A 14,954-nucleotide genomic window follows, 5' to 3' on the forward strand; every position below is an offset into this window, starting at 1 on the left:
ACTTCCCAAAAGGTTCACCAGTTCCTAATAAACTTAAACCTCTCCTCCTTACACCATTGTCTCATCCACACATTGAGTCCCTGCCTTTCTGGCATTGTGTATAGAATTGGAAACATTTCAGACAGTTCTATCATGGAGGTCCTTTAATCTCTTATCTAGCAGCCTAAATTTGCCTTCAGGACCTTTCCCCTAGCTTTTCTTCTGTCATTAGTACTTGCATATACCATGACCACCGTTCCTCCCTAGCACTCTGCACATAAGTTAGTCTAGATGTCTCCTGAGATCTGCAACCTTTGTGCGCAGCTGGCAATTTGCTATGTGGTTCTTTCAATCATCAGGTGCTTGGGGAGTCTGCTCAGATGTCCACTATCCTTTGATAAAGTGGCTAGCTAATTAATGAGCTTGCCTTGTTCAAGAGAATATCTTGAGCAGTGAAAGATAATACCTCACTGGGCTTCAAGGCCAGGGGAAATTGGCTGGAGTCTCCCTGGGTATAATTCATGAGTGGCTTAGAGACCATTCATGCAACTCAGCTGCGTATCTCTCTCCACCTGTTGATGGATGAGTGATCACAGCAACCTGATAGCTGGAGGAGTTTGCTGCTTGTCACTAGCATAGCATTCTGAGAGACAGCCCAAGGCTTGGGCTATACTGTCGGGGGGGGCGGGGGTCGGGTTTCGAAATAAGATATGCAACTTTATCTTAGTTCGACTTACCTGGCCATCCTCATGGCGGCGAGTCAACTGCGGCGGCTCCCCCATCGACTCCGCTTACTCCTCCTGCCAAGGTGGAGTACAGGCTTTGATTCGGGGATTGATTATCGTGTCTAGATGAGACATGATAAATCGAGCCCCGATAGATTGATCACTACCCTCGGATCCGGCGGGTGGTGAAGCCGTACCCTTAGATGAAGAGTTTAAGGGGACTCAGCGGTCCCACAGTCTAGGTTGTACCCCAGTGGTACATTACACCCCCATTAATACTAGCCCATGTGTGTTAACTAATCTTGTTACCAGCTTGCAGAATGACTCATCCACTTCCTCATCCTGATTTGGTGTCTATAATAGACCCCCACCCTAACATCACTACTGTTCTTTTCCCTTTCTAGCCTCACTCAGAGACTGTCAGTAGGTCTGTTGCTCACTTCCCTTTGGACCTTGGACCAAGTGTACACATTCCTGACATATATTTCCAATAATAGAATCCCCCATTAGAATTACCTTGCTCTTTCTAGTAACTGGAGTTTCTTCCCCCGAGAGGGTATCCTCAGTGCAAGAGGATACAATGACATCATCTGGAAGGAGTGTTCCAACTATGGGATTGTTTCCCTCCACTCCAGCTTGATGTTCTCCTTCCTTGAAACTTTCATTATCCTTAACAGCTGCCAGACTGGGGGTGGGACCGCTCTATTGTGTCTCTGAAAGTCTCCTCTATGTACATCTGTCTCCCTCATAAATATGATAAACTTGATAGTCTCCACTCTGCTGTTTGGTTTTCTGCTTGCATTAGTTTTATCGTTGCAGTTGTAGCGGGGTGTGTGTGTGTTTGTTTTATTCGCCTAGTCCATCTGCAAGCCAGAGCTTCCTTCCACCAGCACTGAAGATAACACTGATAGAAACAGATCCCGCAGTATGAATATTTTTGTGATAATCCTCATCTATGTCAGAGCTTCATCTAGAACATAGTGACTGCCAACCCATCAGCATTTAGTCCTCCCCAAATCTGCTAACTCAGGAGAATGGTTGGATTAGACATCCCAACCTAAATTCCCTCACAGCCCTCAGCCCTACCTCTGCTACACATCGCCTCCATATTGGTGCACATAACAAAATTCATTCCACACAAGGATGTAATAAATTAGAGGGAACATTGATCCCAACCTGGACTCTCCATCTCACAACTTGGTATTTAAATGGCCAGCAAGTCTACAACATTTGTGATTGGAGGCCATTCAAAATATTCTTAATGACAGCAGGAAGGATTTTACCAGAAAATGTTTTCTGGCCAAACGGAGGTTTTTCTGTACCTGGGCAGAACAGAACCAGTTATCAGGGCTAGTAGATATCTCTGTAATTTTAGACTACCTCCTCACACTCAAGATATCAGGTCTTTCTATTAGCTCACTTCAGGTCCACCTAGAAGCAATCAGTGCATTCCACCTCCAGTAGTATTCTATTTTTACTTTCTCTGTCACAAACACATTCCTAAACTGTCTGACTAGGACTCCCCACCAGTAGTGAAGCCAACGCTGAAGTGGGATCTCAATATCATACTTTCAGCCCTTTCCAGGCCACCTTTTGAACTGTTGGCCACAGTTCAATGTCCCAACTTTCTATGATGGTCACCTTCCTGGTTACTGTTATATAGGCCTTGGAGGGTGGTGGGTGAGCTGGGGGCCCTCATGGTTGACGCACCATACATTACATTTCATAAGAGAAGATATCCTTTGCCTCCACCTGAAATTCATCTGGAAGGTAATTTCCAAGTTCCACATAAACCAATCAGTTTTCTTACTGGTATTTTTCAGGAAGCCTCTTCCCTTCAGTGAGGGGAGGGGACTTCATAGAACCATAATATTAGAAGAGACAGCACGGGTTCTCTAGTCTAATCTGCTGCCAATGTGCAGGATTTATTATGTCTAAATCATCCAAGACAGATGGCTATCCAGCCTCTTTTTGAAAACCTCCAGTAAAGGAGATTCCACAACTTTCCTAGGCAGTTTGTTCCATTATCCTACTGCTCTTACAGTTAGGAAGTTTTCCCTGAGATTTAATCTATATCTGCTATGCTGTAGTTTGAATTTATTGCCTCTTGTCCTCTGTGGCAAGAGGGAACAATTTTCTCCATCTTTTTTATGGCAGCCTTTCAGGTATTTGAAGACCATTATCATATCCCCCTTTAATCTCCTCTTTTCCAGATTAAACTTACCCATTTCCTTCAGCCTTTGCTCATATGGCTTGCGTTCCGTCCCTTTGATCCTCTGTGTCGCTCTCCTCTGGATCATATACATTGGTGACCAAAATTGGACACAGTCCTCCAGCTGAGGCCTAACCAGCGCTGAGTAGAGTGGTACTATCATCTCCTGTGACTTGCATGCTATGCCTCTGTTAATGCAACCTAAAATTACATTTGCTTTTTTTAAACAGCATTGCATTGTTGATTTATGCTGAGGTTGTGATCCATCAAAACTCTCAGATCCTTCTCAGCAGTGCTGCTGTCAAGCCAGTTTTCCTCCATTCTGTATTTGTGCATTTGGTTTTTCTTCCCTAAGTGTAGGACCATACATTTTGTCTTTTTTGAATTTCATTTTGTTGTCTGTAGCCCAGTTCTCCAATATATCAAGAGATCCCTTTGAATTTTAGTTCTATCCTTCAAAGTGTTTGCAAACCACCAACCCCCACCCCCGCTTTGTGTCATCTGCAGATTTGATCAGTATGCTCTCTATTCCTACATCCAGGTCATTAATAAAGATGTTAAACATCACCAGACCCAGAAAGATCCCTGTGGAACCCCACTTGAGACCTACTTCCATTCTTTGTATGCAGTTGTTTAACCAATTACGTATCCACGTAATAATAGTTCCACCAAGCCCACGTTTCTCCAGCTTATTTATGAGACTGTAATGTGGGACGGTGTCAAAAGCATTGCTAAAGTCCAGGTATATTATGTTTCACTGCCTCTTCCCCTATCCAGTTACTTTGTCAAAGAAGGAAATCAAGCTGGTTTGGCATGATTCCATGCTGGCTGCTAGTGATCACTTCATCCTCCAGATATTTGCAAATTGAATGTTTTATAAATTGCTCTAGTAGCTTCCCAGGTATTGAAGTCAGGCTGACTTGCCTTTAGTTCCCTGGCTCTTCCTTTTACCCATTTTTAAAAATGGACACCATGTTAGCCCTTCTTCAGTCTTCCAGGACCTTTCCTGTCATCCATTAGTTGGCAAATATTATTGCCAGTGGCTCCAAGATTTCTTCAGCTAATTCCTTCAGTACCCTCATGGTGAATAGCATTCGGCCCCACTGATTTGAATTCATTCAAATTGGTCAGAAGATTTGACGTGTTCTTTACTTATCCCAATCTGCATCTCTTCCCCTTTATTGTCTGTGATGTCTTAGCTAGTCATACGGTTGAAATCTGCCCTTTTGAAGTCCAATGGCCTTGTTTTGCTGTTCTCATGTCCTCCTTTCCTTAGGATCTTGAATTCTGTTGGATCATGATCACTTCTTCCCAAGTTCCCGACCACCTTTGCATTTGCAACTAATTCATCCCTGTTAATCAAAACGAGATCCAAAATGGATGACCCCCTTGTTGTTTCCTCAACTTTCTGAATCACAGAATATCAGGGTTGGACGGAACATCAGGAAGTCATCTAGCCCAACCCCTGCTCAAAGCAGGACAATCCCCAACTAAATCATCCCAGACAGGGCTTTATCAAGCCTGACCTTAAAAATTTCCAAAGACAGCGATTCCACCACCTCCCTAGGTAACGCATTCCAGTGCTTCACCACCCTCCTAGTGAAAAAGTTTTTCCTAATATCCAACCTAAACCTCCCCCACTGCAACTTGAGACCATTACTCCTCATTCTGTCATCTGATATCACTGAGAACAGTCTAGATCCATCCTCTTTGGAGCCCCCCTTCAGATAGTTGAAAGCAGCTATCAAATCCCCACTCATTCTTCTCTTCCGCAGACTAAACAATCCCAATTCCTTCAGCCTCTCCTCATAAGTCATGTGTTCCAGGCCCCTAATCATTTTTGTTGCCTCCGCTGGACGTTTTCCAAGTTTTTCACATCCTTCTTGTAGTGTGAGGCCCAAAACTGGACACAGTTCTCCAGATGAGGCCTCAGCAATGTCGAATAGAGGGGAACGATCACGTCCCTCGATCTGCTGGCAATGCCCCTACTTATACAGCCCAAAATGCCATTGGCCTTCTTGGCAACAAGGGAACCCTGTTGACTCATATCCAGCTTCTCGTCCACTGTCACCCGTAGATCCTTTTCTACAGAACTGCTGCCTAGCCATTCGGTCCCTAGTCTGTAGCGGTGCATGGGAGTCTCTGTCCTGAGTGCAGGACTCTGCACATGTCCTTGTTGAACTTCATCATATTTCTTTTGGCCCAATCCTCTAATTTGTCTAGGTCCCTCTGTATCCTATCCCTACCCTCCAGCGTATCAGAAAGTTGTACCCTATACATGCTAACAACATTACAGGACATATTATGATTTGTTGTATTAGTCTTCCAACAGATATCAGGGAAGTGATATAAGATGTCAGACAAGCATTGGTGTTCCACCTGCAGAAAACTAAACCAGTCAGAAGATCGCCTAAGCTGTTTGTTGCTGTAGCAGAATGAGCACAGGGAAAGCAGTATCTGCTCAGAAGCTCTCTAAGTGGATATATGTCTGTATCCTCCTTTGCTATCAGTTGGTGGTCTCCCTCCTCCAGACAGGGAGAGGGCCTATTTCACTAGAGCACAGGCAACTTCAGTAGCATCTCTTTGAAAAGTGTATATGATGTAAGACAGTAACCTGGAGTTCATCCACACTTTCACAAAGTATTATGCTTTGGACCAAGCCTCTTCTGCCAATACAGTCTTTAGAATCACAGCATTAGAGACATCTGTAGCAGCTGCATCTGTGCACACACCTCCTATTAGTACTGTTTGCCAGTCACCCTTGCATGGAATACGCTTAAGTACCAGAACTCGAAGAAATGGAGGTTACTTTCCTGTAATCGGAGGTTCTTCAAGATGTGTGGTCCCTGTTTGTATTCCACCACCCACCCTCCTTCTCCTCTGTGTTGCATCATGATTAGGTTTGCAGTAGAGAAGGAACTGGAGAGGTTGTTGGTCCTCACTTCTCCTTGTACCCTTGGTGCTGAGCACAGAGGTGTGAACCAATGAACACTACTCTCAATATGTTCTAGTCTCAGGTGCATGAAGCACATGCATACCCACATGTATAATACAGATAGGGATCTAGTTACAGGTGTGTAACCTCTGTTTCTTCCTAGTCTGTCATGCAGGCTGGATTCAGTCCACAGGGAAGACGTTTGGTGGTCCTGCTTGTAAGCCTTCTTTATCATATAGAGAAACTTTCTCTATTAGTATATCAGACAAATATTGCATTTTTTGAGATGGCAGGGTTTTGTTGCGGGTGGGGGGGAATAGCAATAGTTCTACATTTCTTAAAATTCACATTTATTCTGTCTTCTTTCAGTGTCTCCTTTTCTGCTTGGTCGTGCTCTTTGGGCTGCCAGTCGCTTCACAGTTGCTATGTCTCCAGAATTAATCCAGCAATTTCTGCAGGCCACAGTCAGTGGTCTACATGAGACCCAACCTCCTTCAGTCCGGATCTCTGCAGTCAGAGCTATCTGGGGGTAAGTTGATCATGCATTATGATGGGTCTTGGTGGATTGTGAACTAATGGAAGAGGAAAGGAATCATTTGAGGATGGAAGAACTTGACACAGTTGGTGGTAAAACAGAAAAGTTGATATATGTTCCAGCGAAGCACACTTTTCTGCATGTCGCTGATGTCAGATCTTGTACATGAACGACTTACAGATCGGTCATCAAATAACTGAAGTAAATCTCACTATTTTTAGTAAACGTTTGAGACTGAATTTTAACTGAACATAAGTTATGATTTGATGGAATCTGTGGAATTCCATTCCATCAAAAAGCACACTGTAGTTTTTGTGATCTGCCAGCCTTCAAATATGGGACTGTGTGTGTCTGGAACCCAGGATAAACCTTGGGTTAATATAACGTGTTTCCTCAAGGTGGAATTTCACTGTTCCTCTTTGAGTGATTGCTCATGTCTATTCCGTGTTAAGGGTGTGTGCTCACCACATGCACTGGTGCTGGAAGTTTCTCCCTCAGTGGTATCTGTAGGGGTCTGGCTCTGGTGCACTCTGGAGTGGTGTGCATATGCGCCAGTGTAAGGGGTGCTGCCAGTCTCCTCCATTCCTCAGTTCCTTATCGCCAGTGACGATACTGGAAGATCTCCTTGCTTCAGCAAGCGCTTACCCAGTGGTTTTTTCTCTTTACTGTTGTAAATAATTGAGATAAGTAGTTTCTTTTTTTTAACAACTAGCGAATTAGAATTGTAGATAAGTTAGATAGTCCCCTTTGGGACTTAGCCCAGAGATGGGGCATACTCTGGTCCCTGGGCTTCAAGCCTTGTGATCGCTGTAGAAAGCCCATGCTGATCAGCAACCCCCATTAAAGTTGCTTCAAATGTTTGGGAGAAGCCCATATTAGCAATAAGTGTCGCAAAAAATGAGCTGGACATAAGGCTGAGAGAACTCCTCATGGAGTCGGACCTCGCGCCGGTCTCTGAACCAGCAAAATCTGACACTGCACCGAGAAGGGTGGCATTAGTGTGAAGTGCACCTCTGGCCAGGTCCCAGTCCCCGGAACCAGGTAAGAAGCAGAGGAAGCATGCTGGGCGAGGGCATTCCCCGACATTCTGTGTGGGGAAAAGGAAAGTCCAGAGATGAGCATAGGCCCTTGCAGGGGGCACAAGTCTCCAGAGGCCAGCCAGGCACCTGTGTTGCCAGTTAGGCCCTCCAAGAGACCCATCAGCCACTCCAGATAGTGGCAGAGGTCCCCGCACCTGGAAGTCCCCTCCATGCTGGAGGCCTTCCAGACTGCAAAAGACAACATATCTTTTCTGGTGCCACCAACGCCCCACCAAGATGTAATCATTTCCAGGGGGAAGCTGCCACTGGGACCTGTGTCATGGTCTCCATCTGTGCAGTATTGCTCCCCGGCACCATGGTGGTCGACGTCAAAGTGACAATCCCCCGGGACGTGCTTTCAACCTGCCCATAACTGACTGAAGTTCCCAACACTGTTCGGGGGACTTTTGGCACCGGTCCCCCATGGGATGGCATTGCTCTCCTGATGGCAGACGCAGGGCCACAGCGCACTACCAATCCCCAGAATGGCATGGGTCACCAGAAGGGAGAGATCTGTCCTCAGGGTGAGGGACCCCATCTGGGCCAGTGCGAGGCCCATCCCCGGCACTGAGGCACAGATTGTTGGACTTGTGACATTGGTCACATGGATCGAGGCAGCGCTCCTTGCCATCCTGTTCTTGGTCACTGAACTCACTACACCGATCTCAGAGCTCTAGGCGTGGATCGCCAGGTTACAGTCGCTGATCTGCTGAGCTCAGTCACTGGTCCCCAAGCAGACAGTTACAGGACCCGGATCCCCGGCACTGGTCCCCCTCTGTAGATGTCAGGATAACCGGCCACGAAGAAGACTTCAAGGCTACATTAGTACCACAGTGGTCTCCAATGCAAATTCCTCCTAGGGCTCAGAGTAGGAGGAGGTAGTGGATCAGTTGGGCCAGGTGCGCCCAGCCAAATCTGGGGGGTCCCCCAGGGCCACGAACCAGTGTATGGCTCGCCTCATGGCAGTTTTGGAATCCATGGGGCGTTCTCCAGGTGACAGAGAACCTCATACAGCTCTCTGTGTCAGGAGTGTCTGAGAGGTCAGTGACAATGTCCCACACGCCCCCGGTTCTGACTAAGGGTCCAAGCAAGGTACCCAGGAACACCCTTCCTCCACCGGCCTCAGTGGAGGCCACGCAAGTGGGGGAAGTGGGACCAACCCCTCCTCCTGCCCTTAAGATCATAGAATATTAGGGTTGGAAGAGACCTCAGGAGGTCATCTAGTCCAATCCCCTGCTCAAAGCAGGACCAACACCAACTAAATCAGAGGGGGCCAACCTGAGCCTGAGAAGGAGCCAGAATTTACCAATGTACATTGCCAAAGAGCCACAGTAATATGTCATCAGCCCCCCCATCCATTCCCGCCCCCTGCTCCCAGTGCCTCCTGCCTATCGGCAGCCCCACTGATCAGCACCTCCCCCTCCCTCCCCGCACTTCCCAATCAGCTGTTTCATGGCATGCAGGAGGCTCGGAGGGGGAGGAGCAAGGGCACAGCAGGCTCAGGGGAGGGGGTGGGAAGGGGTTGAGTGGGGGCAGGGCCTGTGGCAGAGCCAGAGGTTGAGCAGTGAGCACCCCCGGCACATTGGAAAGTTGGCAACTGTAGCTTCAGCCCCGGAGTCAGTACCTATACAAGGAGCCACAAATTTACTTCTGAAGAGCTCCATGTGGCTCTGGAGCCACAGGTTGGCCACACCTGAACTAAATCATCCCAGCCAAGGCTTTGTGAAACTGTGCCTTAAAAACCTCTGAGGATGGAGATTCCACCACCTTCCTAGGTAACCCATTTCATTGCTTCACCACCCTCCTTGTGAAATAGTGTTCCCTAATATCCAACCTAGACTTCCCCCACTGCAACTTGAGACCATTGCTTCTTGTTCTGTCATCTGCCATCACTGAGAACAGCGTAGCTCCATCCTCTTTGGAACCCCCCTTCAGGTCTGAAGGCTGCTATCAAATCCCCCCTCATTCTTCTCTTCTGCAGACTAAATAAGCCCAGTTCCCTCAGCCTCTCCTCGTAAGACATGTGCCCCAGCCCCCTGATCATTTTCGTTGACCTCTGCTTGACTCTCTCCGATTTGTCCACATCCCTTCTGTAGTGGGGGGACCAAAACTGGTGTGGCCTCCAGGTATGGCCTCACCAGTGCCAAATAGAGGGGTATAATCACTTCCCTCGATCTGCGGGCAATACTCCTGCTAATACAGCCCAATATGCCATTGGCCTTCTTAGCAAGAAGGGCACATTGCTGACTCAAATCCAGCTTCTCGTCCACTGTAATCCCCAGCTCCTTCTCTGCTGAACTGCCTCTTAGCCAGTCGGTTCCCAGCCTCTAGCGGTGCATGGGATTCTTCCTTCCTAAGTACAGAACTCTGCACTTGTCCTTGTTAACCTCATCAGATTTCTTTTGGCCCAGTCCTCCAATTTGTCTAGGTCACTCTGGACCCTATCCCTACCCTCCAGTGTATCTACCTTTCTGCACAGCTTAGTGTCATCTGTGACCTTGCTGAGGGTGCAATCCATTCCATCATGCAGATCATTAATAAAGATGTTGAACAAAACCAACCCCTGGGGCACTCCGCTCAATACTGGCTGCCAGCTAGATCACTAACCGTTGAGCCCCACAATCTAGTCAGCTTTCTAGCCAGCCCTTGCCGCCTCCTCGTCCTTGTCTGACAGAGCCACAGGACGATGCAACGGTACACTAGAAGCTGCTGAAGAGGGTGGTGGCAAACCTGGGTTTGGAGGCAGAGGAGTTAGCAGAACCCTCTGACATTTTGTTTGATATTTTGGCCTTGGTGGCCCCGTCCAGGGTGGCACTCCCCGTTCATGAAGGAATAGTAAAGCTGGTAAAAGCTTTATGACAAACCCCGTTCTATCTCCTGCTCATTTCCAAGCGGGTAGAGAGAAAATATTACATCCCCACGAAGGGGTTTGAATACTTATATTCTCACCCGGCCCCGAACTCTCTAGTGGTTTCGGTGGCCAACGAGAGAGAGAGAGAGAGACAGAGGAAAGGGCAACCAGGCCCAACTCCCAAAAATAAGGACGGCAAAAGGCTTGACTTATTCGGGAGAAAAGTTTATTCGTCTGCCAACCTCCAATTATGAGTAGCAACCCATCAGGCCTTACTCGGGAGGCATGATTTCAATGTGTGGCAGTCGATAATGAAGTTTGCAGACTTGCTACCCAACGACTCTAAGCACAAGTTCTTTGCCATCTTAGATGAGGGGAAAAATGTGGCAATTTCAGGCTGTCTCCAATGTGGCGGACTCAGCTGCAAGATCCATTGCCACGGCCATGTCAACGAGGCGGGTATTGTGGCTGATGTCTTCAGGGCTGTCGACAGAGGCTCAGCTCTCGATCCATGACCTGCCCTTTGATGGCCTGGCTCTGGTCACAGAACAGACGGACACAAGGTTGCATGGGCTTAAGGACTCTAGGGCTACCCTATGTTCCCTAGGCCTATATACACTGGCCCCAGCCAGAAAGCGGTTCAAATCACAGCAGCCTCAGACCAAGCAGTCAACCCAAACAGAGTGCTATCACAAGAAGGGCAGGGACTATAAGCACCGCCAAGGCCAAAAATCCAGCCCTACTTCTCACTTGGGTTCCTCCTGTTACCCCTGGGTAACAAGTGGGTGTTTTGAGGGTGCGCCCGACGGCAACGTCCCAGTCTACCGGCAGGATCCTGTACCTCTTTTCTTTTCCAACCGCCTTTTTTCCTTTCTCCCTGCTTGGGCTGCTATAACAACAGACGGATGGGTCCTCAGCACTGTGGTGGTGGGGTATACCCTACAATTTATTTCTACCCCTCCCTCCCATCCTTCTACCCCATCCCTCTTTGGGACCCTCTTATGAGCAGCTTCTCGCCCAAGAGGTGCAAGCCCTCTTGCTAGTTGGAGCCATAGAGGATGTCCCTGTGCATCGGAAGGGGAAGGGTTTCTATTTCCGCTATTTTCTCATACCAAAGGCCAAGGGCAGTCTATGCCCCATTTTGGACCCTTGAGTCCTCAACGAGTATCTTAAGAAGTTGAAGTTTCGCATGGTCTCCCTGGCCTCCATCATCCCCATCCAGGAGATGGTACGCCGCCCTCAACTTCAAGAACGCATACTTTCATATCGCCATCTTCCATGGACACAGAAGGTTCCTGCAGTTTGTAGTGGGACAAAACCACTACCAGTTCACAGGCTTCCGTTCAGTCTAGTGACAGCACCAAGGGCGTTCTCACAGCCTGCAACAGGGCATTCAGATCTAGCCATACTTCAACGACTGGCTCATAGAATCATAGAATATCAGGGTTGGAAGGGACCTCAGGAGGTCATCTAGTCCAACCCCCTGCTCAAAGCAGGACCGATCCCCAATTAAATCATCCCAGCCAGGGCTTTGTCAAGCCTGACCTTAAAAACTTCTAAGGAAGGAGATTCTACCACCTCCCTAGGTAACGCATTCTAGTGTTTCACCACCCTCCTAGTGAAAAAGTTTTTCCTAATATCCAACCTAAACCTCCCCCACTGCAACTTGAGGCCATTACTCCTTGTCCTGTCCTCTTCTACCACTGAGAATAGTCTAGAACCATTCCCTCTGGAACCACCTCTCAGGTAGTTGAAAGCAGCTATCAAATCTCCCCTCATTCTTCTCTTCTGCAGACTAAACAATCCCAGTTCCCTCAGCCTCTCCTCATAAGTCATGTGTTCCAGACCCCTAATCATTTTTGTTGTCCTTTGCTGGACTCTCTCCAATTTTTCCACATCCTTCTTGTAGTGTGGGGCCCAAAACTGGACACAGTACTCCAGATGAGGCCTCACCAATGTCGAATAGAGGGGGACGATCACGTCCCTCGATCTGCTCGCTATGCCCCTACTTATACATCCCAAAAAGCCATTGGGCTTCTTGGCAACAAGGGCACGCTGCTGACTTGTATCCAGCTTCTCGTCCACTGTCACCCCTAGGTCCTTTTCCGTAGAACTGCTGCCTAGCCATTCGGTCCCTAGTCTGTAGCTGTGCATTGGGTTCTTCCATCCTAAGTGCAGGACCCTGCACTTATCCTTATTGAACCTCATCAGATTTCTTTTGGCCCAATCCTCCAATTTGTCTAGGTCCCTCTGTATCCTATCCCTGCCCTCCAGCGTATCTACCACTCCTCCCAGTTTAGTATCATCCGCAAATTTGCTGAGAGTGCAATCCACACCATCCTCCAGATCATTTATGAAGATATTGAACACAACTGGCCCCAGGACCGACCCCTGGGGCACTCCACTTGACACCGGCTGCCAACTAGACATGGAGCCATTGATCACTACCCGTTAAGCCTGACAATCTAGCCAACTTTCTACCCACCTTATAGTGCATTCATCCAGCCCATACTTCTTTAACTTGCTGACCAGAATACTGCGGGAGACCGTGTCAAAAGCTTTGCTAAAGTCAAGAAACAATACATCCACTGCTTTCCCTTCATCCACAGAACCAGTAATCTCATCATAGAAGGCGATTAGATTAGTCAAGCATGACTTGCCCTTGCTGAATCCATGCTGACTGTTCCTGATCACTTTCCTCTCCTCTAAGTGCTTCAGGATTGCTTCTTTGAGGACCTGCTCCATGATTTTTCCGGGGACTGAGGTGAGGCTGACTGGCCTGTAGTTCCCAGGATCTTCCTTCTTCCCTTTTTTAAAGATTGGCACTACATTAGCCTTTTTCCACTCATCCGGGACTTCCCCCGTTCGCCACGAGTTTTCAAAGATAATGGCCAATGGCTCTGCAATCACAGCCGCCAATTCCTTTAGCACTCTTGGATGCAACTCATCCGGCCCCATGGACTTGTGCACGTCCAGCTTTTCTAAATAGTCCCTAACCACCTCTTTCTCCACAGAGGGCTGGCCATCTATATCCCATGTTGTGATACCCAGCGCAGCAATCTGGGAGCTGACCTTGTTAGTGAAGACAGAGGCAAAAAAAGCTTTGAGTACATTAGCTTTTTCCACATCCTCTGTCACTAGATTGCCTCCCTCATTCATTAAGGGGCCCACACTTTCCTTGGCTTTCTTCTTGTTGCCAACATACCTGAAGAAACCCTTCTTGTTACTCTTAACATCTCTTGCTAGCTGCAACTCCAGATGTGATTTGGCCTTCCTGATTTCACTCCTGCATGCCTGAGCAATATTTTTATACTCCTCCCTGGTCATCTATCCAAGCTTCCACTTCCTGTAAGCTTCTTTTTTGTGTTTAAGATCAGCAAGGATTTCACTGTTAAGCCAAGCTGGTCGCCTGCCATATTTACTATTCTTTCTACACATCGGGATGGTTTGTCCCTGTAACCTCAATAAGGATTCTTTAAAATAAAGCCAGGTTGTTCATCAAGGGTTGTTCACAGGTTTAGGTCCTTCACAGCATTTTGTTGGTGCAAGCCATGTACCAGGCACTGAGTCTGTTGATAAACACATACAAATTGACATTAGTCCCAGTGCAAAGAATAGAGTTTATAGTGGCAGTCCTAGACTCTACACAGGCCAGAGCCTTTCTCCCAAAGCCCAGATTCGAGGTGATGTCAGTTCTAATTGCCCACCTCACCAAGGCTAGAGTATGCCTCAGGCTAATCGGACACATGGCAGCATGTATTTATGTAGTTCGCCATTCACGTCTGCAGCTCAGGCCCCTCCAGATGTGGCTAGCATCGGTCTACATCCCAGCCAAGCACCACCCAGACAGAGTCCTCGTGATTCCGCCACAAGTGCTTACAGCTCTAAAATGGTGTCAAACCCAGTAAACATTTCCAAAGGAACACCCTTTGCAACCCCGAAACCCATGAAGATGCTAGTGTCAGATGCCTCTGACCTAGACTGGGGGGGCCCACCTCGGATCGTTGAAGACCCAGGGACTGTGGTCCCGGGACGAGCTCTCACTGCACATCAACATTCACAGTTCTCAGTGGTAGCTGATGACAGAACAAGGAGTAGTGGTCTCAAGTTGCAGTGGGGGAGGTTTAGGTTGGATATTAGGAAAAACTTTTTCACTAGGAGGGTGGTGAAACACTGGAATGGGTTACCTAGGGAGGTGGTGGAATCGCTGTCCTTGGAAATTTTTAAGGTCAGGCTTGAGAAAGCCCTGGCTGGGATGATTTAGTTGAGGATTGGTCCTGCTTTGAGCAGGGGGTTGGACTAGATGACCTCCTGAGGTCCCTTCCAACCCTGATATTCTATGATTCTATGAACGTCAGGGAGCTCAGAGCCATCCAGTTGACTTGTGAAGTGTTCCTTCCGCAGCTATCACATCAAATAGTTCAGGTGTTGACTGACATACAGACACCATGTTCTATGTCAACAGGCAAGGGGGAGCACGGTCCTCGGTTCTCTGCCAAGAAGCCCTCTGGCCGTGGGATTTTTGCATTCAGCACGCCATACACATCGAGGCACTACCTTTTCCTAGTGTCAGAAAAAAAGCTGGCAAATCGCCTTAGCAGGCTGTTCTGTTCTCACCACGAGTGGTCCCTCATGAGG

The 14,954-nt window shown here is 47.8% G+C and overlaps 1 protein-coding gene across 2 annotated transcripts in view; it reads left to right on the forward strand.

Annotated features, from left to right (window-relative positions):
• Positions 1–14,954, forward strand: part of IPO9 (importin 9) — a 167,123-nt gene that overhangs the window by 102,629 nt on the left and 49,540 nt on the right. For both annotated transcript variants that reach the window (XM_077839190.1, XM_077839191.1), the window contains exon 14: positions 6,221–6,380. In XM_077839190.1, coding sequence (XP_077695316.1) covers positions 6,221–6,380 — 160 coding nt within the window. The remainder of the gene's footprint in view (positions 1–6,220; positions 6,381–14,954) is intronic.

Source organism: Eretmochelys imbricata, chromosome 21, assembly GCF_965152235.1.
Source record: "Eretmochelys imbricata isolate rEreImb1 chromosome 21, rEreImb1.hap1, whole genome shotgun sequence".
In the NCBI taxonomy this organism is placed as follows: Eukaryota; Metazoa; Chordata; order Testudines; family Cheloniidae; genus Eretmochelys; species Eretmochelys imbricata.